General features: G+C 41.5%; 1 protein-coding gene across 1 annotated transcript in view; it reads left to right on the forward strand.

Moving 5' to 3' along the window:
* The first annotated feature begins 1271 nt into the window (after window positions 1-1271).
* The window catches only part of WNT2 (Wnt family member 2), a 201382-nt gene continuing 174805 nt past the window's right edge, over window positions 1272-27848 (forward strand). Inside the window, exon 1 of the mRNA XM_082255309.1 lies at window positions 1272-1643. Coding sequence (XP_082111435.1) covers window positions 1510-1643 — 134 coding nt within the window. The 5' untranslated portion in view covers window positions 1272-1509. The remainder of the gene's footprint in view (window positions 1644-27848) is intronic.

The raw sequence follows: 27848 nt of genomic DNA on the forward strand, positions 1-27848 counted from the left end.
AGTTAAGTGTACTATGTTTGATACTAAGAAGAGTGGTTGTGTTATTTATTGGTAAAGGTGGTTGTGTTATGTGCAGCCTGTCATACTTTTTCAGCTTCCTTCATCAGAGTAGAGAATTGAACTCAAAGTAGTTGTCTGGAGGGCATTAAAAGTTGTTGAACTAAATCCGTTTAGTTAGCCAGTAAATGGCATCACTTAAACCTTGTTTTTTTTTTTTTTTTTTTCTTCTAAACTCTTGTATGTAATCATGTAGAATGTTTAAGGCAGTGATAGTTGTTGCCACTAATTTATGTACTGTTATAGGATATATCATGAATCAGGAGATTTACGTGTCAGAAAACCGTACACAATACTGATGTCCACTAATGTGTGTTTATACTATTGAGATGTTTAACCTTGGATTTCACCTTTCACTTTCACATAGGTCTTTATCTGATTGCATAGACTTAAAATGTTACTGTGTTTTTAATAGCATACATGAACTTTTAGTATTGTTGTCTACTTTCTAGTAGTTTTTTTTTTTTTTTAATATTATAAATTTACTGTTTGTAATAATGTTTTTGTATTATAGGACTGATTTCTAAGGACCGCACATTTAAAATTGAGCTAGTTTGTAAACTTGAGTGCTTCTGTGGGTAACTTAGCCGTGAAATAAAATTGAACTGTTGCATGATTTTTGTCACCCCTAATATTTTGCACTTACGCAATGTATACTTTATAGGCTAAGGATACAAAAGCTATTCGTAGTTTCAAGGCAAGTGTGAAATCATCTGTAAATGATGTTCTTCATGTCACTGAAAAGTGGGTACTGTGCATAAAAATGATCTGAAGCCCTATCAATGTTACCAGCGATAATTTAATTAACCTCTATTTGGCCCAACAGTCCCATATACAGACAAGTGTACTTAATTATAATACTGTTTTACAGAATCACAAGTAGTTTTTCTACTTTAGTATAACTTGACATTAGAAGGAATGTTATCATTGGAAATGTAGTTCTACGTACATACGAGTTCTGAACTACAGTTTATAGGAGGAGGACACATGGATTGTATTAATATATTATTATATACTTACATTTGATCGGATACTGTTTGGGTTTTATGTTGCTCAGTCGTGACCTCAGGGTTTAATTGTCAATCAAAGGTGTTCCTCTCAGCCCTCCCTTCCCTAACCCATCTTGTCTTTTGACATCATTCCATCCATCAGTGTAATAAACCCACCCATTCTTTATGCAACGTCCATCAGCTCCAGAACAGTCCTTTCACTGCACAGGAGAGATGAAATAAGCTCACCTCTTATTTTCTTTCCCGCTAACCATTTGATTCTGAGACAGAGCTGAAGTCATTTGAGAATGTTCCAAGTCCTTTTTTTGCCGTAGTTTTTAATTTTAATATCACAGTAGCTGATCAGACTCCCAGGAAGCATTGTAGGCATCAGATGCACAGAGTATTATGAAGTCTTTTGGTTGCTTTTTAATGCTAACCTAGCAGTCTTTTTTAATTTCTCATGGGATTTTCTGTGCTAACATTGATATGCTGTGAAGGTTTTTCTTTTAATATGAACACCTTGTTCTCGGACGTCTGTTTTCTTGCTCCTGTCATCTTGCTGCTTGTGACACCTGAAGCAACTACTTCATGGTGGTAAGTCTTTAGCTCTGGTGCTAAGTAAAGGAATTATTGGTTACTGGCTGACACTTTTTTTGGTTAATGCATCAGCATAAATAGAGGCAATTATATGCTATAGCTTGTGGAACTATATTTTTCCTCTCGACTCGTTCCTTTGTTGTATGTTGCTTGAATTTTAAACAGACACAGTCATGCAAATGTGGCAGTAAAGTTTAATCTGTCTATTGATGTACTTACTCATTTTTTTACTGTGAACTACAGGAGATGCCTCGGCATATAATGTAACTTTAAAATAACACATTGCTTTCTTATCAGCTGTGCATGTCATTTGTGAGCTATGGTAATTTAATGTTTACTTGAAATAATGATTTTCTTTTCATCTTATTTATATTGTTGAGCTTGACTGTACACTGTAACTGTACATTAGACATGCAGGCTATGTTAGTGAATTCATCCTTTTCCTTGCACTGTAAAAAAAAATCAATGAAAGAGCAGTATCTGTACACCTTGTAAAGTATGCATTGTTTTAGTAGCTGTAACTTATGTTGCATGGATGTTTGTTTCTATCTTTATTTTGCTTATAGCTTTGTAGAAATATACTCAACACTTCATCATTACTTTTAATAAGAGACAATGTATTGCATGCACTAAATAATATTTTAGCTACACAAATCCTGCATAGATGATTCAAAGCTGAGTCACAGGAGCATTGTCACTGGTTGCCAGATGTAATCGGATTGGATGATACATCAAAAAATAAAATTTGGCTATTCTTGCATGTAGGGCACAAATACCATCCTATACATCATCCATATAAGCAAGATTAATTTCTTCACTTATTTCTCAGCATTTATCTTAACTATTTCAGGCTGCGTAAACTCTCTGGTGTAGTTTCTTCACAAGTTGCATTCTATAGGGCAATCTTTTTACCCCCAAGGAACCCTGTAAATAAAGTTCAGGTCCAGGGGATCCCCTGCTGCTAAAACCAATTAGCCAATAAGTGTCGGTGGAAAAAATGCAGTTGGTGGGATGAATACTCTCCTTACAGTGATGGTCAGAATGCCACCCTTACAGACAGCCGAAAAGATCATTGGCTTCATGCTTCTGGCTCTTTCATGTGACATTGAAGCAGGAACTATGTACACACCATCAAATGGAAGGTCAATCAGCCACAGTTCAAGGAACCCCTAGCAACCTATAGCAACCTTTGAGTTCCAGGAAACCCTTATTGGGTCTGGCTCCTATAGAGCAGTGGTTCTCAATTCCGGTCCTCGGGACCCACCAACAGGCCAGGTTTGCAAGATAACTAAATTACATCACAGGTGATCTCATTTGCTGCTCAGTGATTGCAGTATTCTAGTCTGCATCCCCCAAGGTAATACTTAAAATCTGGCCTGTTAGTGGGTCCCGAGGACCGGAATTGAGAACCACTGCTATAGAGTGCACACGACAGCTGAATGAAAAAAAGTTACTAGATTTTATAAATGGTTTATTTGAATCAGTAACATGAGTTTCAGAAAAATATATGATCCTTTTGTAATTGCATCTAAGATGGTTTATAAAGAAATCACTGTTTTTTTTTGTCCATTTTGATTCTAAATCTTCCAGGTTAGAAACTTTCCTGTAGATTTTACCAGTGAACAGAATGGTAAAAAGTAGGGGGGGGGGGGGGGAGATGCAGCAAAATTGGAGAAAAATATAATGATTTCTTAGCAGAGATTCCTTCACTATTCACAATATCGAATGGGTTGTTCTCAGTATAGTGTGGTATAAATTATCAGCAAAAAAAAAAAACATGGAAAGTTTTGTTGTCTTATTTCCATTTTAGATATAGCCCAGGTCAGCTTTATAATTAGGCGGTTCTCATGGAGGATTTGGCTTTTTAATAAGACCCCTTTAAATAGCACTTGATTTTCAGGCAGTGCAGTATATATGTTGATTTTTTGTGTTTCATGTACACCTACTGGCTTCTTATATCTTACAGGAGCAAGAACATGAATTTTCTGCAAGCAATGCAAGGTGGTCTCACTCTCCCTGCTGCATTTTTAGCCAGGGGTATGAAACTATACAATGCCAGTTGCAGAGCAGGGAACTTTGGCAAGCTAATATTTTCACTAGAGTCCCGAAGAAAGTCCATTCATAGCTAAAATGAAAGACTGCCTATAATTTTGGCCGTCTTGAATGCATATTTAACTGTAAACCAGTCGCATACATTAAAAAAATTGGAACTGTAAGGGTGGGGTAATGTCTTAAAGGGTTTAAAGATAAATTTGTGAAAAGCCTTTTAAGGTGCCTTTGCAGTATGTTTTCTAATCAGGAACATCTGGGCACAGATGATGTAATCTCCCTTTTTAAGACTCTTCTTTAATAATATGCTTCTGGATACATGCAATGCTTGTTCATGTAAAGTTTTCATCAGACTTTAATCAGTCTTTTTTTTGTGTGTAATGATTTAGCTTCTAGCATTTTTGTCATTGCGAACAACTTTCTAAGTTTCAAATATTTTATACATTAGTGTAAGGTGATCGCTTGCTAGTTGGGTATGTTACAAGTGCCTGTTTTTGTTCATGCTTTAGTTTTCATGAATTTGAATGTCACATAAAGTAAATGTCAGTGATTCAAATTAGTTTACTTATTAGGGTAACATATAAACTGAACATATACATTTTTGTACATATTCAAATGTAGATTCCTAGTGAGATTCTCACTACTGTGTGTCCAAAATCAAAACTCTAGCCAAAAATAAAAAATATTAGGAGCCCTCACAAGTAAGGGGAGCAAAAGCCTAAACCATTTCATTAATCAATCTCCGCTCACTCAGAGATATTTATATATTCACAGATACCCCCCTTCTTACAATCTTTACTCAAACAAATAAAACACTCTCATGACTTGACACTATTTGAATTGACTTGCAAGACAAGAAATTTAGTGCTGTACACAATTCTCAAAAGCTGCTAAACATGCTATGTTAGCAAATCTTGAATAAATCTTAGGACACTCCAGAATGGAAAGTGGTAATATGCAATCTATCAGAGGTATCCCTTAACACCTCTCTAGTCTAAGCCAGTTATAAAGCTCTGAGGTCATGAAACATTTGCTAAACCTATACCTCAGGCATCACCTATGTGCTTTAGATACTGTGGATTACTGGATACTATATACCACATTTGATGTGTGTGCCATAATGTACAACAATTCTGGATATGGACCTACGATCTTCTCTATTAACCAAATAAACAGTAAGGGGCCTAATGACTAAACTCCAGATATTGCTAGACAAAATATAACTTGTAGCTAACAAAATAGCAATTGCAAAACATTCAATATCCATGAGGTTTGTGAATGCTTAACAAGAAACAAGAGCAGTTTGAAAGGACATGGATAAGTTATAAATCACTAGATAACTAAAAACATGTTCTTTGGATTAGGGGAGAGCCTGACCTTATTCTCCCCCTCCTTTTCCCTTGTCCATTCACAGAAAAAAAAAATACAAGTCATTTTGTGAATGGACAAGGGGAGAGGAAGTTTGAGTGAGCGATGATATCCTTCACTGTATGGGAGAAAGAACTGTCAGTCCTAGCACAGGAAGTTCAGCACTTTGAGTAGTGTTTGGGATGAATAAAACTAAGGGCTTGCTCACAAAAGGTGTGGTGGGAGTGTGCTTGGCAGCCTTGTCCAGCACAGTTCCACTGCAAGACTGAAAATATTCACACCACTGCATTGCTGTGGTGTGGGCTAAACAAAAGTATGCCATGCAGTCGGGGCCACTGATAAGGGGGTACAGCCAGTCCTCTTGTATGGGGTCTGGGCAGCTTGACAAGCAGGGGGAAGGGGATTCTGTACAGGAAGGGGTGATCGGGTGGGTGATGGAGTGTATTTACTGGATCCCCTTGCAGCTGCTGAATGCCAGTTTCTCCTCCCCTTTTTTTAACTTCTAACTACTACTCCTTCCCTCTGCTGCCTGCCCACCCCCAGTGCTGCTGCAGGGAATCTGTGTCAGGATGAAGAGCAGGGGCCCCTTCTTTTCTGAAAGAACACAGTGAGTGAACAGTACCAATCACTCAGTGTTCATTTATTAAGTGAAACTTTCACCATCACAGGGTAGTATTGTGGGTGCATCATTAGTATTAAAGGATGCCACATCCTAGTGCTCTTTTATAACTGAAGCACAGTAAACTGTGTTTACTATGCTTCAGTATGTGAATGAACAGTGGGCCTCTGTGCAGAGCTCTTCCTGTTAATTTTTTATGTATAGCTGAGGCTGCAGAAATAGAGATTGAGGACCATATTCCCAATCACGTATTCTGTCTCAAAAGTGAGACATCGGGGGTCTGTTAAGACCCCTGATATGTCACCAATGCCCCCCTTCCCCCAACAGCATTTAAAAAAAAAAAGTAAACATTTTAAAAAAACGAAGGACTCATTCACACAGGTTCTGTGGCCCATACAGTGTCAATGGGCATTCTGCTTGTGCGACTGGAGCTGCCTGTTACTCTATATAGATGCAGTAGCTGTATGAACACTGCAGCAGCTCCTAATTTGACAGCTGTGCAGGTTAGTGGCCCCCAAATGTACAGTGTGTTTGGTGCCAAGCACCTGCACCCACAAGCCTTTGAAATGAAAACCTGTAGATGTGTTTGTAGGGCTGCTGTGTCTGCATAGTGTGTAATATAGGCTGCCTGCACACAGCTCCAGCCGCACAATAAAAAGCTGATTTATGATTGATTGAGTTTTGAGATTTAGCAGGGATTTGTGTAAGTTATGCTGTGTTTGTGTCCCCTAATTAATGTTTTTTGTGTATTTTTAGTGAAAATATCAGTTTGATATTTTTTTTTTTTTTTTGGGGGGGGGGGGGCGGCTGTTGGGTAGGCTGTAAGGGGCCCTGTGATTTCTAACAGCAACCCTGCATGCTGAAAGAAAACAAAGCAATTCCTGGAGTTTTACATGAAAAATGTTATTTAGACTTTGAAAGAGCATGTTTAGACCATTATGTTGGAAATGCACTTTCGATCTAATGATCAATGTATCATACACAGGGCTTGTTTTCAGATGGAACTTGGTGGAACTCAGTTCCACCACCTCTGGCTCAGGCTCTCTGCTCCCTGCTCACCACTATCACTTGTAAAACAAAGTCTGGCTTCTGTATTTACAAGTGACAGCTTGTCTCCCAACAGCTCCCACAAATCTGATCTCCTGAAAAGCTCCTATTGAGTGCAGGATGGGGACAAAGGAGATGCAGTTGCCCGGGTTGCACTGCAGATGCCTACACCCCTACTGGAGGATCTCCCTGCAAGTGAGAATGGTGGAACCCCCTACAGTGTATGGGGAGGTAATAGAGCCGGCTGAGTGCTTCAGCTTAATAAAGAAACAAAAGTAAAATGTGGATGTGGAAGATGGTGGAGCTTTTAAGGAGAAGGGGGGGGGGGGGAAGATGGGGCAGTGGAGATGGGGTTGCATGCAGAGGTCAGAGTTGAAGAGGGGTGAAAGTGAGATGTGGATAGGGGATGCAGCCGTGGAAGAAGACTGAAGTCTGTATGCAGTGCACTCCTGAACTCTACACTATGTACATAATGCACCCCCAAATTCTGCATGCATGTTGCACACACCTGAACTCTGCACTCTGTGTGTAAGCCCCCCCAATTTTGCACTTGGTATCTAATGCACTCTTGGCATTTAGAGCCCCTTTAAGATCCTCCCACTGTTAGTGAAATTTGACCACAGACACTATTTGATGCGGTTTGGAGGGTGTGTGTTGGGGGGGGGGGGGGTCTTGGTTGAGTTCCTGCACCTATTTTCTCAGGTAAAAATCCCTGATCATACATAAACTGTAAAATCTCATATCTGTAAGGTCCGGTTCACACTGATGCGATGCGGGAAGGCTGCGAACTCGCAGCCTGTTCCCGCATCGCACACGCACCCCCGGCAGTTCACACTGCCATATGCGATACGCTGGGGGTGTCAATGTAATCTTAATGACACCCCCAGTTTGATCGCATATCGCAGTGCGATCGTGCAGTTCGCACAGGATCGGATCGCACAAGTGTGAACCGCTGTGCGATCCGATCCTGATGCGGCTGCAAAAATGCCTCCTGTGCGTGTTTGCTGCGGGAGCGATGCGAATTTAGCCATACAGTTTGTATGGCTAAACTCGCACCGCACAGCTGATCGCATGTAATGTCGGAGCAGTGCGCTCCGACATTACATGCGAACCCCGCACACGCACAAGTGTGAACCGGGGCTTAAACCAGTGAAATATTTGGATACAATAAAGAGTAAAGCCTGCCATTTCTCCCTGCTTTTCCTCTTTTCAGTCGTTCAGGTTAAACTGCAGCCAACATCTTCAACCCACTTCCTCTAAGCCCAGGCTTTCATGGACCCACCCTAAGCCTGTGACTGGGCAATGAAGAAGCAGCAGCACAGTGATGAGTTTATCTCTGTCACTTTGCTTTCTCCTACTTTCAGCATGTTCCTTGTTAGCACATGAAGTGGTTTGGCCCCTTGTGCTATTTTTTTCCTCTCACTTTTGAGCTCTGCTGTGCAAGGGACTGCAAAAGGGTGACATCAAGTCAAATTCATGAGAAAGGTCTCCCTTTAGACACATATCTGAACAATTTCCTCCGATCAATGTGTTAGTGGCAACCTCAGCCTGGACTCCAACCAGGCCATGCCCCCAACATGTTTCGCTCCACCCCTTGGAGCTTAATCATGGGGATCATGTCATGGACCAAGTCAAATTCAAATATGTACACTTCTTTCAGTTTAAAAATATAGTATTCAATTACAAACTTGCATTCATTTTTTTTTTATATCTTCTTGGTAAGCTAACATGCAGCCAATAGCAACTAATCATTCCCTCTGTGATTTTAGAGCAAGTTATACAATCAACAGTCAGGGAACTATATGGTCCCTAGGCAACACACACAGCTCATCATTCTGATGCTTTCGTGCACATGACCAGTTGTAATTAATAGAAAGGATTATTTATATTGCATCATAAAGAAATGTTGCATACAGAGGATGGCTAAGATGCATTTATTGTTTGACACTAAATGAAGATGAATGTATATGCTAGTCATCTACTTTCTACCATGTCTCTTGTTCATGCATATTCTATTACACTATTATTTAAAGGAAAAAATCTGGCTGGCCAGGGTACCACATTTGCAAACCTTCAACAGTAAAATATCAATATAAACTTAAGCGCAATCCTCTATTTGAATTGTTAGTTCAATCATTATGTGACAAAATCCACAAACAATATCAGTGAATAAATAAACATACACAAATATCTCAATAAGGGAAAAAAGATAAAAAATGCAAACAAATTTCTAACGTATGTTCGAAATTCTTGTGCAAACTGTGCAATAAAATAGTGAAGAGCTAAATCTACACAATGTCCAAAACAATGAAAACCATCCAATAGTGATGAATAAATCCTTATAACCAGTGTTCTTGCCACCTCTGTTTATAACAAACAACTTAAATCAAACAGGTGCTCGTGTAATCCACCAACAGTGCTCTCTAGCAGCTCATCTTCAACTTTGACTCCTTTTTCACCAGCGAGTCAAGATACGCTGTTTCCCTTTGGGGATATGTGGAAATCTGTACGGATGGATGGATATCCTTGGACATTTCACAGCCCAGCTCTCTCTTTAATGCGGTGCTCGCATATAACCGGCCATATAAAACAAAACACATCTAGTGCTCTCCATAAAAACAAATGTATTATTGTAAAATTTAAAAATAGTTCACTCACATAAAGCAACACTGCAAGCCGTGCCAGCTGTATTAACCACTTTAATACAGGGCACTACCCTCCCTTCCTGCCCAGGCCAATTTTCCCCTTTTAGCGCTGTTGCATTTTCAATGACAATTGCGCGGTCATGCAACACTGTACCTACACCAAATTTATGTCATTTTCCCCCCACAAATAGAGCTTTATTTTGGTGGTATTTGATCACCTGTGCAATTTTTACTTTTTGCTAAACAAATAAAAAAAGACCGAAAAGTTTGAAAAAAAAAAGTTTTTTTGTTTGTTATACAATCTTGTAAATAAATACGTTTTTTCCTGCACTGATGAGACTGCACTGACAGGCACTGATAGGGTGGCACTGATATGCGGCACTGATGGGCACTGATATGTGGCACTGATAGGTAGCACAGATATGCAGCATTGGTGGGCACTGATAGGCGGCACTGCTGGGCACTGATAGGCGGCATTGATGGACACTGATAGGTGGCACTGACGGGCACTGATAGGTGGCACTGACGGGCACTGATAGGCGGCACTGGTGGGCACTGATGGGCGGCACTGATGGGCACTGATAGGCGGCACTGGTGGGCAATAATGGGCACTGGTGGGCGACACTAAAGGATGGCAATGATGGGCATTTGTGGGCAGCACTGATAGGGAGCACACTGGTGGGCATCACTGATGGGGAGGGCAATGGGGGGCTCCTTGAGCCCTGATTGCCATCCCTGGTGGCCATAGTGGGCATCCCTGGGGTCATAGTGGGCATCCCTGGTGGATCTAGTGGCATCCCCCCCGAGGGTCTGCACTTGTAATCAATGATCTGATTACCAGTGCCGACCCCCCCCCTGTCAGGGGAGCCGCCGATCGGCGCTCCTTTGCTCGTGCCTGTCAGGCACAAACTAAGGAAAGCCGATCAACGGCTGTTCCTGTTTACGATGTGACCAGCTGTGATTGGACACGGCTGATCACATGGTAAAGAGCTACGTCAGTAGTCTCTTTACCAAGATCGGAGGTGCAGGGTGTCAAACTGACACCTCGCATCACCGATCGCCGCTCTGCGCGCCCCCGGGGGGCGCCCAGAGCTGTGTTATCCTGCCGCCGTCATATGACGTCCGGTCAGGATAACACAACCACATTCCCGCCGTCATTCTGTTATAGGGCGGGCGGGAAGTGGTTAAGCACAATCATATATCCACCAGGTCACTGCCATCTTGTAAGTAACGGTCGCGGGATAGCATCTTCTGCTAGCTCCAGACTCCAAACGCGTTGCGTCCTCGTATAGACTTATTCCTGACTCCCAACGCATAGTGTCCTCGTATAGACTTCTTCACTGGAGAAGTCTATACGAGGACGCAACACGTTTGGAATCAGGAGCTTACAGCTGATGCTATCCCGTGACCATTACCTACCAGGCAGTGGTAAGCTGGTGGATATATGATTGTGCTTAATACAGCTGGCACGACTTGCAGTGCTGCTTTATGTGAGTGAGCAATTTTTAGATTTTACAATAATAAATTTGTTTCTACAGAGAGCACTAGATGGTATGTGTGTTGTTTTATATGGCCGATTACATGCGAGCTGCATTGTGAAACATCCAATGATATCCATCCATCCATACAGATCTCCATATATCCCCAAAAAGGAACAGCGTATCTCGACTCTGGTGAAACAGGAGTCAAAGTTGGAGGTGGGCTTTTAGAGAGCACTGTTGGTGGATAACACGAGCAACTGCTTGATTTAAGTTGATCGTTCTACACAGAGGAGGCAAGAACACTCGCTGAAAGGATTTATTCATCTTTATTGGATGGTTTTCATCATTTTGAACATTGTGTGGATTTATCTGTTCACTATTTAATTGCAGTTTGCACAAGAATTTGGAACATTCGTTCTAAGGATTGTATTGCATTTTTTTTTTCACTTATTGGGATATTTCTGTAGGTTTATTTGTTTACTAATTTTAGTTAGTGCAATTATTATATGACAAATTGTAACAAAATCCACAAACAATTCAAATAGAGGATGGCGCTTTACTAAATTTATTTTGATATCATTTAAAGGTGAGATGAGTACACTTTTTTGTAGTACTGGCAGCAATCCTCTCAAAATTTTCTTTTGGATTCTTTGCAGCTTGAATTATTTGTTGAAAAATAGTTATTTATTTTTAGTTGCACTGATTAATATATATATATATATATATATACACAGTCTACAACAGTACATGTTTGATACTGTAGCACACCCCCTATTATTAGGCAAAAAGCACATTTTGTTAGGATCAGTTTAAAACTATTCTGTACACAAACAACTAATCTTAAAAAGACATTGGCATATTACATATCTTGACTTGCAACCTCCCTTATGTAATATCTCTTCTGCTACTGATCAACTATTTCAATGTATTGTTTTTATTTTGTTGTATGGAAACATAACAGTCTGCTATTAGATGTCTTGAGGTCCTTTCTTTGGTGCAGCGGCTTACTTAACTAACCAGTGTTGAAGGGCTTGTTTACATAAGTAGAGTGACCCACTGTGGATCGCTTTTCAGAGGGTACGTGACAGACAGTCAAGAGGCAATATGATTTTATTTTCAGATTAACTGTTTATGTATGGAATGGTTTTAAACTGATCCTAATAAAAATGTATGTTTTTAAAATAAGAAATGAGCGTATGGTACAGTGAAAGGCAGTTTCAAAAATGTTGTGGGTAATTGTATTGCAATAGTTTCCTATGCAGCATGAACTTAGCAAGGCCTTAGGTCTCCCTTGAGTGATCTTACCACAACCATGTTAAGGCCTCATTCACATGGGGTGTGTTAAAATCTGTTGCTCCTAGTTTGACATATGTGTGAGTGCAGGTACATGTCTTTTATCTCACACTGTGTGTGTTCAGAAACATCCACCTGCACCCAAACTAATGTCAAATTGGGAGCAGCGAATGTATCTCTGCAACCGTTGCAACCCAATTGACCTCATTAGGACTTTCTGCATGGGGATGCACGACACGCCTGTGTACCCCCATGCAAATAAAACACGTCTGGCTGCGCTTTACTGTGCCCCGTGTGAGAGAGGCCAAAAAATGTTTCACCACTTGAGTCCCGAGAAATTTTAAAAACATTTTTGTTTACATTTAAAAATAATAATTTTAGGCCTATATATTACTTAAAGCCCACAAAACTATATTTTCTGAAAGCAAACACCCTAGAGTACATGTGTCAAGTACAAGGCTCGCGGGACAGCCAAATCCATCCCGACAGGTGATTTCATGTGGCCCTCACAGCTTTAGCTGCAGAACCCCCCTCGTCTCCACCCCTACCTTGTCTCGCAGCTGGAGAGGCTCATATCTGCCCCCCCAGTCTTAGCAGATGGCAGCAGAGAGGATGATCAAACTCCTTCACAAGATCCTGCACCTCTCTTTGCAGCCACAGCACCCCCTTATTTCCACCTCCCCTGGTCTCAGCATGCTTCTCAGCTTCTTCCCAGCAGCAGCACAAGGTAAGTAGGGGTGTACTGTGATGTAAAGGAAGGTGGAGGAATCTTGACTTCTGATGGTGGGGGGCCCTTGACATCTGATGCAACAAGGGGGTGCTGTAGACCTTTGCTTATACTTATTATGAGAATCATACAATTCTATGCCAGATGAAAAGGAGGGTTGCACACCGCTGGTATCATCCATAAACTTTATTGGAGACTGCTCAGACAGAACACCATGGCAGAACCATGTTCTGTCTGAGCAGTCTCCAATAAAGTTTCTTGTGGATGATACCAGCAGTGTGAGGCCCTCGAGTGGGCTGGGCTGCACTTGCACCTTCACAGCTTAATTCAATTTTAGGGCACATAAATGTAGTAAATTATCTGATTTTTTTGGTAAAATATAAAAGATGAGGTTGCACCAAGTAAATAGATTTGTCAAGTCCTAAAATTGTGTGTACCAGTGAAACAGTGAAAAATCTTCAATACCCTATATTTTCCATTGGCAGCGTCTTTAACCTCTTCAGCTCTGGAAGGTTTTATCCCCTTAATGACCAGGCCATTTTTTGTGATACGGCACTGTGTTGCTTTAACTGACAATTGCACGGTCGTGCGACGCTGTACCTAAATAAAATTGATGTCCTTTTTTTTCCCACAAATAGAGCTTTCTTTTAGTGGTATTTCATCACCTCTGCTTTTTTTATTTTTTGCGCTATATACAAAAAAATCCACAACATTGAAAAAAAATATATTATTTTGTACTTTCTGCTATAAACATTTCTCCCCAAAAAATTCAAAAAAATCTTTTTTTTTTTCATACTTTTAGGCGAAGATGTATTCTGCTGCATATATTTGGTAAAAAAAAATCCCAATAAGTGAATATTGATTGGTTTGCACAAAAGTTTGTTTCTACAAACTATGAAATACATTTATGGACTTTTCATTTTTTTGTTTTTACTAGTAATGGCAGCGATCAGCGATTTTTAGCGGGATTATGGCGGACAAATCTGACACTAAGTGACACTTTTTGGGGACCAGTGACACCAATACAGTGATCAGTGCTAAAATAAATGCACTGTTTCTGTATAAATGACACAGGCAGGGAAGGGGTTAACACTAGGGGCAATCAGGAGTTTAAGTGTGTTCTTAGGGAGTGCTTTCTAACTGTGGGGGCAGTGGATGAACTAGAGGAAAAGAGAGATCTGTGTTATCTTAGCTGAAACACAAGATCTCTCTTTTCCTCCCTGACAGAACAGCAGTCTGCCTTGTTTACATAGGCAGACCGCCCTTCTGTCATTCCACCGAATGATCGGCAGGTCCCAGTGGCTATCGCAGCTGGCAGACCCGCAGTGTCCAATCACAGCGGGAGCAGCGCTCCGGCGGCACACGTGCCCCTGAAATCCTGTGCACAAAATCACCTACATGTACGTGATTTTGCGCAGCCGGACCACCTTGTTGCAGTATACAGTGCCTTGCGAAAGTATTCTGACCCCTTGAACTTTTCGACCTTTTGCCACATTTCAGGCTTCAAACATAAAGATATAAAACAATTTTTTTTGTGAAGAATCAACAAGTGGGACACAATCATGAAGTGGAACGAAATTTATTGGATATTTCAAACTTTTTTAACAAATAAAAAACTGAAAAATTGGGCGTGCAAAATTATTCAGCCCCCTTAAAGTAATACTCTGTAGCGCTATCTTTTGCTGCGATTACAGCTGTAAGTCGCTTGGGGTATGTCTCTATCAGTTTTGCACATCGAGAGACTGAAATTTTTGCCCATTCCTCCTTGCAAAACAGCTCGAGCTCAGTGAGGTTGGATGGAGAGCATTTGTGAACAGCAGTTTTCAGATCTTTCCACAGATTCTCCATTGGATTCAGGTCTGGGCTTTGACTTGGCCATTCTAACACCTGGATATGTTTATTTGTGAATCATTCCATTGTAGACTTTGCTTTATGTTTTGGATCATTGTCTTGTTGGAAGACAAATCTCGGTCCCAGTCTCAGGTCTTTTGCAGACTCCATCAGGTTTTCTTCCAGAATGGTCCTGTATTGGGCTCCATTCATCTTCCTATCAATTTTAACCATCTTCCCTGTCCCTGCTGAAGAAAAGCAGGCCCAAACCATGATGCTGCCACCACCATGTTTGACAGTGGGGATGGTGTGTTCAGAGTGATGAGCTTTGTTGCTTTTACGCCAAACATAACGTTTTGCATTGTTGCCAAAAAGTTTGATTTTTGTTTCATCTGACCAGAGCACCTTCGTCCACATGTTTGGTGTGTCTCCCAGGTGGCTTGTGGCAAACTTTAAATGACACTTTTTATGGATATCTTTAAGAAATGGCTTTCTTCTTGCCACTCTTCCATAAAGACCAGATTTGTGCAGTATACGACTGATTGTTGTCCTATGGACAGAGTCTCCCACAGTGCCATCTTAAGAGCCTTATAGGCCCCTGGGCAATGCAGTGCACTGGGGCCCCCTGCCTACACAATCACCCACGAGAATATACTACAAGAGAGTACAACTACCTGGAGTTTATACCTTACTATATACATATTACAGGGAACACTATATACTACAAGAGTCTCTTGTAGTATATAGTGTTCCCTGTAATATGTATATAGTAAGGTATATCCTCCAGGTAGTTGTACTCTCTTGTAGTATATATTGGTCCCTGTAATATGTATATAGTAAGGTATATCCTCCAGGTAGTAGTTGTACTCTCTTGTAGTATATAGTGTTCCCTGTAATGTGTATATAGTCTATATACACATTACAGGGAACACTATATACTACAAGAGAGTACAACTACTACCTGGAGGATATACCTTACTATATACATATTACAGGGACCAATATATAGTAAGGTATATCATCCGGGTAGTAGTTGTACTCTCTTGTAGTATATAGTGTTCCCTGTAATATTTATATAGACTATATACACATTACAGGAAACACTATATACTACAAGAGAGTACAACTACTAACTGGAGGATATACCTTACTATATACATATTACAGGGACCAATATATACTACAAGAGAGTACAACTACCTGGAGTATATACCTTACTATATACATATTACAGGGACCAATATATACTACAAGAGAGTACAACTACCTGGAGTATATACCTTACTATATACATATTACAGGGAACACTATATACTACAAGAGTCTCTTGTAGTATATAGGATTCCCTGTAATATTTATATAGTAAGGTATATACTCCAGGTAGTTGTCTCTTGTCTTGTAGTATATATTGGTCCCTGTAATATGTATATAGTAAGGTATATACTCCAGGTAGTAGTTGTACTCTCTTGTAGTATATAGTGTTCCCTGTAATATGTATATAGACTATATACACATTACAGGGAACACTATATACTACAAGAGAGTACAACTACTACCTGGAGTATATACCTTACTATATACATATTACAGGGACCAATATATACTACAAGAGTCTCTTGTAGTATATAGTGTTCCATGTAATATGTATATAGTTAGTAAGGTATATAATATACTCCAGGTAGTTGTCTCTTGTCTTGTAGTATATATTGGTCCCTGTAATATGTATATAGTAAGGTATATATCCTCTCTAGGTTGTAGTTGTACTCTCTTGTAGTATATAGTGTTCCCTGTAATATGTATATAGACTATATACACATACAGGGAACACTATATACTACAAGAGAGTACAACTACTTACCTGGAGGATAATATATACCTTACTATATACATATAGGCCAGGGACCAATATATAGTAGGTAGTATATCCTCCAGCCAGAACAGGTAGTAGTTGTCTGACTCTGTCTCTTGTGTCACTGTCACATTGATTAGATCCCATCATACATTGCCATCATCATCACATCATGCCATGAGAATGAGAGTTAAAAAAACTGGCAGGCTATGGCAGCCTTACCTTACCTTACACGGCTGCACATGGGAGGAGGTGGGCGGAGGCAGAGCCAGTTTTCTTCTACGGTCGACTGGAGACGGACGGAGCCGGAGGAGAGGAGTGAGGAGGAGAGCCGACGAGGAGGAGGATCCTCCTCCGAATCCTCCGCTGCGGCGGTGGCGCTGTGCATCCTAGGTCTGCTCTGCTGCTCACGTCACTGGTTGCTAGATGCCAATCGGGCTGGCCTTAGCAACCAGTGTGTGCAGTGCAGACTCGAGCCACCCACGGCCGCCGCCGGACTCCGGGACTCCGGAGGGGAGGAAGCAATAAGGGGGGGGGGGCCCGGGCGGGCCGGCGGACAACGGGACGGGGACCCTAGACCACCAGGGAGTGGGACATGCCACCAATCCATCGATCCATGTGGGGCCCCCGGGCAACCGCCGGGTATGCCCAGTGGAAAAAAATGGCCCTGGTCTCCCACCTCAGCTGTAGATCTCTGCAGTTCATCCAGAGTGATCATGGGCCTCTTGGCTGCATCTCTGATCAGTCTTCTCCTTGTATGACCTGAAAGTTTAGAGGGACGGCCAGGTCTTCGTAGATTTGCAGTGGTCTGATACTCCTTCCATTTCAATATTATCGCTTGCACAGTGCTCCTTGGGATGTTTAAAGCTTGGGAAATCTTTTTTTTTCCAAATCCGGCTTTAAACTTCTCCACAACAGTATCTTGGACCTGCCTGGTGTGTTCCTTGTTCTTCATGATGCTCTCTGCGCTTTAAACTGACCTCCTGAGACTATCACAGTGCAGGTGCATTTATACGGAGACTTGATTACACACAGGTGGATTCTATTTATCATCATTAGTCATTTAGTTTAACATCGGATCATTCAGAGATCCTCACTGAACTTCTGGAAAGAGTTTGCTGCACTGAAAGTAAAGGGGCTGAATAATTTTGCACGTCCAATTTTTCAGTTTTTTATTTGTTAACAAAGTTTGAAATATCCAATAAATTTTGTTCCACTTCATGATTGTGTCCCACTTGTTGATTCTTCACAAAAAAATACAGTTTTATATCTTTGTTTGAAGCCTGAAATGTGGCAAAAGGTTGAAAAGTTCAAGGGGGCCGAATACTTTCACAAGGCACTGTATATGTGGCAGGCAGTCCGGAAGTGTTTAAAGTCCCTACAGGTCATCAGTCTTTTTAAATGTCTCAAACCTTTTTTTTTTATTTTTACATAATTTTATTGTTATCACTTCGGGGACCAATAGCCCCCTATAGGCGGTTGAATGGGGGGGTGGTAATGCGGGGAAGGGGGGTATGCACATTACGATGATTGTGGAAGTGGTGCCTGTCTCACTTCCTCATGAAAGCCAACTTTACAAATGTACAGATAATCCCAGCCAGTATAGTAAACGGGAGCATGTTTAAAAATCATGTGTTCCCAAGTCTCAACTCAAGTGGGTAATGGGCTTATATTTTTTTGTCCCTAGTTCTTTGCTGTCCCTCATCAACATGCTAATGACATTTTTAAATAAACTGTTGGATTTTCATTATATACCTTATCCCCAGGGATATCATCAGTGTTCAATGTTCAGTGTGCAGAAAAATAACAATATGCAATTTCAGTAGAATACAGATGTCTGTACAACAGTGGAAGACTAAAAGCTGGAGTTTAGCCTGACCTGGATTAATTTGTGTCTTTTACTGTATATCTGCTTACATTTCAGCTTTAAACTGCTTTTACTTTATTTTTTGGCCTAACTCATTTTGTTTTTGTTTGTTTTTTGAAGGGAGGGATGGTAAAAAAAAAACATTATTAGGCCAAAAATTCCTTGGACGCAAACAAGCATTTACCCATGCATCTCTCTTGTAGTGTAAAAACATTGTCAATAACAAAACTGTCCTTGTAGATCACTAAATAGAATGTTGAACCTTTCAGCTTGTTTTTTTTTTTATCTGCCCAAATTTTTTTTTTATAAGGCTACTGTAAAGAAGCATTGCGTGTCTGAAAATAAATAGCAGCCTCCCCTAGAAATCACCTTATACCTCTTTGGTGGTAGACTGCACTATCCATAGCTGTGGTCATGCTCTCAAAAGTTCACTTCGTCATTGAGGACTTTTTTGCCTTATGAGATGGCCTACTTCTCTGCATGCCAATCCAGGCCAGTCAATTGTATGCCTTTGTAGTACAATTTTCCCTGTTACCCACTTACACTGATTTCTTTGAGAACAGGTGAAATTAACCTCATGAGTGTATCACGAGTGAATCAACAAAGATTCCCAGCAAGTGCACGCACAGTTTTGGTTTGCAACTAATTATCTGGCAAGCCACAATTATAGGCATGAGTACCATGTACTTTGCAGTTTATTTTGAGGCACCCCTTATCTCATTACAATAGTGTAATTTTATTTATTTATTGCTGTTACAATGGGGAAAATACATGTTTGATCCCCTGCAGATTTTGTAAGTTTGTCCACTGAACGGTCTAAAATTTTTATCATAGCTGTGTTTTGAATAATAGAGACAGAATATCAACCAAAAATCCAGAAAAAAACTCATGATACAAATGTTCTAAATTAATTTGCAGTTTAGTGAGTAATTTGATCCCCAAGCAAAACATGACTTCGTACTTGGTGGAGAAACCCTTGTTGGCAAGCACAGAGGTAAGACATTTCTTGTAGCTGGTTACCAGGTTTGCACAAATCGCTGGAGGGATTTTGGTCCACTCTTAACAGATACTCTCTAAATCCTTAAGGCTTCTTGGCTGTTGCTTGGCAACTCAAAGTTTCAGCTCCCACCCTAAATTGTCTATAGGATTAAGGTCTGAAAACTGGCTAGGCCACTCCATGACCTTAATGTGCTTTTTCTTGAACCACTCCTTTGTTGCCTTGGTGGTATGTTTTGGGTCATTGTCATTATGGAAGACCCATCCATGACCATCTTCAATGTACTGGCTGAGGGAAGAAGGTTCCCATCTAAGATTTTACAATACATGGCCCCATCCATTGGCCTCTCAATGAGGCAAAGTCTGCTTGTATCTTTAGCAGATAAACCGCCCGAAAGCATAATGTTTCCACCTCTGTGCTTGACTGTAGGGATGGTGTTCTTCAGGTCATAGTCAGCATTTTTCTTGCTCCATACCTGGCGAGTCAAGTTAATGCCAAAGAGCTCAATTTTGGTCTCATCTGACCACAGCACTTTCTCCCAATCCTTCTCTGAATCATTTAGATGTTCATTGGCAAACTTCAGAGTAAAGTGAAGGGAGGGTTATAACCATTGTCAGATTTTTTTTTTTACCATCTGTGTGCCATTGCGGATATTTTCCTTCATCTTCTGTCCAATAACTAAACAGGAAGTGAGAGGAAATCTCTGCAAATTAAGGGAAATTCTTGGGGACCCCAGATCACCCGAACTAGTGTCCCCATTGGAAGATTTCCCTTTTCTTGGGACAACCCAAAATTTGGGATTTTCTTTTACTTTCTATAATAAAGGTAAACCGGACAAATAGAGAGGGTGAATCTTAAAAGGGTTCTAATCCCTCTGGACTCTAAAAAAAAAAAAAGTTTTGGCTTTAGTTATACTATAAGCACAGAGGTGGGAACATTATGCTTTGTGGCTATTTCTGTGCTGAAGGTACAGGCAAACTTTGCCGCATTGAGGGCCAATGGACAGGACCATGTATTATAAAATCTTGGATAAAAAACCTTCATCCCTCAGCCAGAACAGCATGGAAATGACCCAGAACATTCTGCCAAGGCAACAAAGAAGCACTTTAAGGTTATAGATTGGCCTAGCCAGTCTCCAGACCCTAATCCTATAGAAAATGAATTGAGGGAGCTAAAACTTTGAGTTGCCATGTGACAGTCAAGAAACCTTAAGGATTTAAAGAAGATCTGTAAATAAGAGTGGACCAAAATCTCTCCTGAGATGTGTGCAAACCTGCTAACCAAGTACAAGAAACTTCTTACCTCAGTACCTGGTGGAGAAACTCTTGCTGGCAAGCACATAGTCATGTTTTGCTTGGGGATCAAATACTTATTATACTCACCGAACTTCAACTCAATTTATAAAATTTATATCGTATTTTTTCTGGATTTTTTTTTTTTTTGTTAAGATTCTGTCTCTATTATCTAAATTACACCTATGATAAAAAAAAATGTAGACCCTTCAATACTTTGTATGTGGCCAAACTTACAAAAGTAAGGGGATCAAATAATTATTTTCCCCACTGTTGGTATGTTGTACATTACTGCTAGCTACAGCAGTAAAAGATAACGTTACTGAGAATTTGATACTCTGCAGAGTACTTGTTCAGGACAGTTGGCTGGAAAATGTAGATTTAAATACGAACAAAAAAATATATTTAAGGATGAACCGTAAAATGCAATGCACAACCATTTCTCTTTCTGTTCTGGACTCCACTATGTAATTAACACAAAGTAAGAATATTTTTTTGTGGCTATTACTGGAAAATGAAACATTTTAGTGCTTGCCTAAATATATGCTGAGTTTTAAAGTATTATTATTTTTCAAACTCTGCCAAATCATCATATCTCGAGCACAGTAAAATACATTAGAAATTTTTCAAAACACTGCAAATTACTTTAAACATAGTAAATGAACAAGTTATAAAACTGACCCCCCCACTCCATTTTTGAAAGCATCTCTATTATTTCCAGAATTTCTTGTGATAAAAGTTGAACTAAAACTTCTCTGTAAAAAGGGTAAAAAATAAATAAATAAATCTGTATTTTTTTATTCAAAATATTAGTCTGCCTTTTTATTTTTTTGTTTTAGTGCCAGTTCACACTATAGCGTGTGCGGCGATCGCATGTAATATCGGACCGCACTGCTCCTTCATTACATGCGATCGGATATGCAGTGCGAATTCAGCCATACACTTTGTATGGCTAAATTCGCACTGCACCCGCACAAAAGTCGCACATGACCCTTTTTTTCAGCCGCATCAGGATCGGATTGCACAGTGGTTCACACTTGTGCGATCCGATCCTGTGCGAACTGTCAGATCGCACTGCGATATGCGATCAAACTGGGGGTGTCGTTAACATTTAATTGACACCCCCTGCGTATCGCATATGGCAGTGTGAACTGCCAGATGTGCGTTTGCGATGCGGGAACAGGCTGCGAATTCACAGCCTTCCCGCATCGCACAAGTGTGACCCGGCACTTAATGTCATTTTTAGAAATGTAAACAAAATGGAACACTTTTAAAAATGTTTTTGCAAGAAACTCTTAATTTTATAAAAAAATTCTGGCCTGCTGATCTTTCTGCTCGGCCAATATGCCTATCACAGGAGCATGGTCTGCGATGGGTGAAGCCTGATGGGGAACTCTGAGAGACTGTTCCCCATTAGATCTGCCCTGCTTTTAATGGACAGCAGTGGGTGGATTCCATAGCTGCTATTTCAACCAACAGTGGCTATGAAATCCACTCACTGTTATCCTCTATCAATCACAGGGAAGGCAGACCTGATGGGGAACTGGTTACTCAGCATCTTGATCAGGCTCTGCCCACTCTCCGTGTTCAGTCTGCATCATCGGTTCATTGGTCTTAATAACCTCCAATTTTATTATCTAAGAAACTGAATGTTTCTTCTTGAATTTGTTGTAGCAATAACCGATGTTTTAAGAGCCAGAAAAGTGTCTCAGATACTTTTAGTGAATTCTCCCAAAGATTTTTTTAACTAATGGCAAAACTTTTTTTATTTTGGATAGAGTACCCATCAGAATTTTTTTTTTTTTTGCCATCTGTGTCCCATTGGGAAGATTCGCCTTCACCTCCAAAGTGAGGGAATCCCAGTGTGTTACCAATGTCAATAGAACTAGTGTTCCTATTGTAAGGTTTCCCCACTATTACTGTTCTGGTGACAACCCAAAATTTTGGTTTTTCTGTTAATTTCACTCTTGATGATGAAAAACAGAGAAGGGGTGGGCCAGGGGGACTTTTAAAGGGACACTGTCATCAAGACAAATAGCCAGAATCAAACATGTATATAAAATTGAACAAATTTTATTATATCAAAAAACACAAAGAAAATAGACACTTTTTAAAAAATTATTATTGTGTTAGCACCCACTAATAATAATGATGGACATACACAGCAATTGATAATGTTCATATAGTGGCATACAACAAAAAAGCTCAAAGAGCCAAATATCCACGGAGGGATGATGTAGATCACGCTATCCAATAACGACCTGGGCCAGAGATGGTGAGACTGGTGGGTCTTAAATTGGAGCTAGGTGTCTAAACCAAAACCCAGCCCGACATGTTTCGCGGGTAACCGCTTCTTCAAGGGCAGATAATGTGGATATAGATATCAACAATTGCTACTACAATTAATGAAAAAGAAGAAACACAAAATCAATACATATCTGTAAGGCAGGTGTATCAAGATACATTTCATCAAATCATATAAGGTCGAAAAGAGGCAAGCGCCAACCACACATATGACCCACCTGTATAAAACCGGTTCTAAAAGCAAATGGAGACCCAGGGGATCACAACCGGGACAAATGTCCCCCCGGCGGACATGGGAGCAGTCCAAACCAGATGAGGGGGGAAGGGCCAAACCGAGATGTTGAGATAACTGTATTCTGGGTAGTAAAAGTGTATAGTCAAGAATGGGTGCTCAGGTTAGATAATTATATATACCACCTCCACACATGAAGGAGGACTTACCAAAATATATCGATATATCTATATAGTCCCCTGTAGTATCACTTGACAGGGCTAGGGGATGGCAGCAGAAATAGCCAGGACTGGTGAGGTGGCGGATTGGGTCGATCTCAGGACCAAAAAACCCTAACGTCCATAAGAGAGACAGAAACATAGTATTTAGGTTGGGGTTGAAACAAAGTGTGTGAAAAAAAGAGAAGAAAAAAAGAGAAAAGGGGGAGTGGATCCACCAAAGTGATCAAAAATGTGTCATGAAAACACATCGTACACAAATAAATAGAAAAGAGATGCAAATACCAACACCCATTCATCAGAGCAAGTTAAGCAATTCACCGAAAGTGATTCCATGTGAGGACAAGTGTAAAAACGTGCAATAGGAGGATGTGATAAGAAAAAGAAAGCGCTCAAGTGTTGGGAGTGAAAATGTAGGGGTGTGGGGAATGCTGTGAACAACAACACCGAACCAGAGCAGTAGATACCTAGGATCCGTGCATGCCAAGGGAAATAGAAGTGATTAAATTGGAAGAAGTAGAAATGCAGAGGGTATAGTAGAATAAAATCTGTGATCTGTTTACCTGACACTCAGAGCAGTCCAGAAACCCGTAGCCGTGTAAATGTCACAATGGGAATGGCGCCTATATGGAGAACCGCTCCACCCCAAACACAGCTGAGCCGGCAATTAGCCGACTACGTCACAGCCGTGTTCGGGGCAGACGCTCCAAATGCGCTCGCACACAGCCGGCACGTCAGAAGTGCGCCGGATGTGACGTACTGCGCATAGCCAGGGGGTGTGCCCTACCGCCGACGCAAGGCAAATCACGTAGCCAGTGACTGTCAGCAGCATCGGACCGTGGACATAACACCCCAGCTCAGGGACACATAGGGATCGTGTACCCAGACAGGCGTCACATGCCCGCCATAGGGGGACACCCAGTGGGAACCTACCGCCAGTAGATGGTATATGGTGGTCGAATTGCTATACAGAGGGTTGCCAGGGGGCAATGTTGGAATGGCGCTATACCTCTTAAGACCGTATGAAACAGAGATATATCAAAACAAGAATTTATTCCATAAACAGTACATAAATACATGTGTATACAGAAATCACAAAGATAAAAATACAGATATTGACAACATATAAAAGAAGACAAAATACCCCTTCTCTGTTTTTCATTCAAATTGGGACGTGGACACTTTTACCTCTTGTGACTTACTTTAAATTTGATAGCTGTCCCCTCTTTTCATACTCACTCTTGATGATAACAGTAAACAGGACAAATAGAGAGGGTGAATCACCCTAATGGGGGCACAGACAGCAATAAGAACTAACAGGTGTTCTAATCCTCATCCACTCTATCCAAAGTACAAAAAAAAAAAAAAAAGTTTTGAAGTTTTCTATTAGTTACACTTTAAGCTTTTGATATTAAAAGATAACTCCATGAACTGGCCATGCTACTTCCTTAAGGGAGTAAGTCATGTCAACTGGTATTCCCAGGGCTTTTTTTCTGCTGGAAGGTGCTGGAATGGATTTCCGCCACCTCCTGGCAGCCCTGTCCTCTCCCCTTGTCACATAACACAGAAGCTGCTAGAGGACTCGCTTTCTCCATCAGCTTCTGTGTGCTAGTGTCAGCAGGAACATGAAGCTGGATGTTGGAAGGTGGATGCATGCTGCCATCGCCAACAGTTTTTGTAAATATGGGACTTGGGGAGGCAGCTTTTTCTCCATCTCCTGCCTTTTACAACTGTGTGTAGCACGGAGCTGAGTGAAGTGGTGTGAAACTCCTTCTCTGCTCCGTGCTGCATTCCTGATAGGTAAAGCTGCAGGAACATCACTGTGATAAAAAAAAAAGCCAGAGCACAGCTAACAGAGCCAGGATGGCTGCATTCCTCAACAGGTGAACGAGAGCTGTGGGGGAGGAGGACAATCTGTTAACAGGTGAGAGAGCTTTTTGTGTGTGGGGGGGTTGCAGAGAGAGCTGTGAAGGAGGAGGATCTGTGAAAAGGTGAGAGCGGGGGGTGTTTCTTTGAAAAGGTTAGATAGCTGGGGGAGAGGGGATCTGTAAAAGGGTGAGAGCTAAGGGGAGGGGAATCTGTGAAAAGGTGAGAGCTGAGGGGAGAGGAGGATCTGTGAAAAGATGAGAGCTGGGGGGGAGAGGGGATCTTTTAAAGGGTGAGAGCTAAGGCGAGGGGGATCTTTGAAAAGGTAAGATAGCTGGGGGGAGAGGGGATCTTTAAAAGGGTAAGAGCTAAGGGGAGGGGGATCTGTGAAAAGGTGAGAGAGTTGGGTGGAGGGGGATCTGTGAAAAGGTGAGATAGCTGGGAGTAGGGATCTGTGAAAAGATGAGAGCTGGGGGATTTGTGAAAATGTGAGAGCTGGGGGGAGGAGGGGGATCTGTGAAAAGGGGAGAGCTGGGAGGAGGGGAGGGGGGAAGATCGGTGAAAAGGTGAGAGCTGGGGGGAGGGGGGGAGGATCTGTAAAAAGATGAGAGCTGACGGGGGGGGGTCTTTTAAAAGGTGTGAGCTGGGGAGGATCTGTGACAAGGTTAGAGCTTTGGGGGGGCAGGGATTTGTGAAAAGGTGAGAGCTTTTGGGGGGGGATTGGTGAGAGAGCTGTGAAGGGGGATTTGTGCAAAGGGGAGAGTTGGGAAAGGGGGGACTTGTGCAAGGGTGATTGCAGGGAAGGGGGGTGTGCGGATAGTGCAGAGGTGAAAACTGTGAGGATAAGCTGTAGATTGGGGTGCAGAGGTGAGTTGTGGATGGGGAGTGTAACCTGTGGATGGAGGGGTGCAAAGGTGAGATAATGGGGTATAAAGGTGAATTGTGGACGGGGGTGCTAATGTGAACTGCGGATGGAGGCAGAACAGGTGAATTGTGTATAGGGAGGTGTGTAGGTGAGCTGGGAATGTTGGGCGCAGAGTTGAGCTGGGGATGGAGGGAGAGACAAGCAAAGAGGTGTGCAGAGGAGAGTAAATGATGGTTACTTTGAGGGGTGGGGATACTTGAGGGAAATGGGATTTTTGCTTGGAGAGGACAAGGGAACATTGCTGCAGCAAAGTATACAGAGTTCAGTAACCAAGAGTATGTCCTGTATAGCAGCGTGCAACAGTAATGATTTAGTAAAATACCTTGTACATTACATAGTCATACCTCTATGCTGTGCTATACATTACATACCTCTTAGTCATATGTTACATTAATGGCTCCTGGACAATACTCCTGAATTCTGCACTCTATACAATGGGTTTTACGTTAGGTACTCCTGACCCCTGCACACAGTATGCTGGACTGCACATTACACTCTGTTACATTTTCCTGACCACTGCACTCTGTACACAGGGCTATATGTTGAATAATCCAAACAATCTGTCTGTGGGGATTACAGCAGTCAGGAGCATGCAAAATACATCACAGCATACAGAGTTGAGCAGTCAGGAGTATAGATGTAAAGGATGTGAAGTGTATGCAGCAGAGTGCAGTGGTCAGAAGTATGTAAAATACAGACCAGAGGCGTAACTAGAACCTTCAGGGCCCCGGTGCCCCCTTTATTATGGTCCCGCAGCGGGACCCTTTCACAAGTTCTGCAGTGGGCCCCCTTCCTGCCATCTTGAGGCCTCCCAACGGTGGTGGGATGCCAGGGCTCGGTCACAAGTGTGACCTTTGTGATCCTGGAAGTTCACCCATCTGTGTCAGGAGTTTTTATTTTTTTGGTATTTTAATTGTATTCTTTTTTTATCATTTTTTTTTTATTTTTTTTTTTACAATGTCACTTACTATGATTCTGTCCATTCAGAAAAGGAAGGAACTGGTAAATTACATATTTACCGACCCCTTCCTGGTTCTCTATTGTGACACATCCCCTGCAGCAGTCAGCAGGAGAGGGAAGGGAGCACAGTGGGGGGGGGGGGGGACCAGGGGAGCACACAGGGGCCCAGAGACAGCAGAACACAAGTGAACTGGATAGGAGGAGTAGCGGGGCAGCATACAGAGGAACCAATCTCCTCCATTTTCCTCCTGCAGCTACAGTAGAAAAAAGGAGGACAGTGATTTCTCTACATGTTGCCCCTCCAATTCAGGTGTACCGGAGAGCCGCACAGGCCCCCTGGAGCATGGGGCCCGGTTGCAATCGCAAACCCTGTAGTTATGCCCCTGATACAGACTAGTATCTGTATATAGTGTATAGGGTAGTGGTTAGGAGTGTGTATCATACGCCTTAGATTATGTATGTACAATGTACATTACATGCTCCTGATCCTAGTCTCTATGCTGGGCTGTATGGTACATACTGTACTTTTTAATGTTGTGTACTGTACTTGTTTATGGCTACTGCACCCTGCATGATATGCACTCCTCAGCACTGCACAATACATACTCCTGAGTCCTGTACTCTGTGTGCTTC

Source organism: Pelophylax lessonae (genome assembly GCF_965119305.1).
Source record: "Pelophylax lessonae genome assembly, chromosome: 4".
Taxonomy (NCBI): Eukaryota; Metazoa; Chordata; class Amphibia; order Anura; family Ranidae; genus Pelophylax; species Pelophylax lessonae.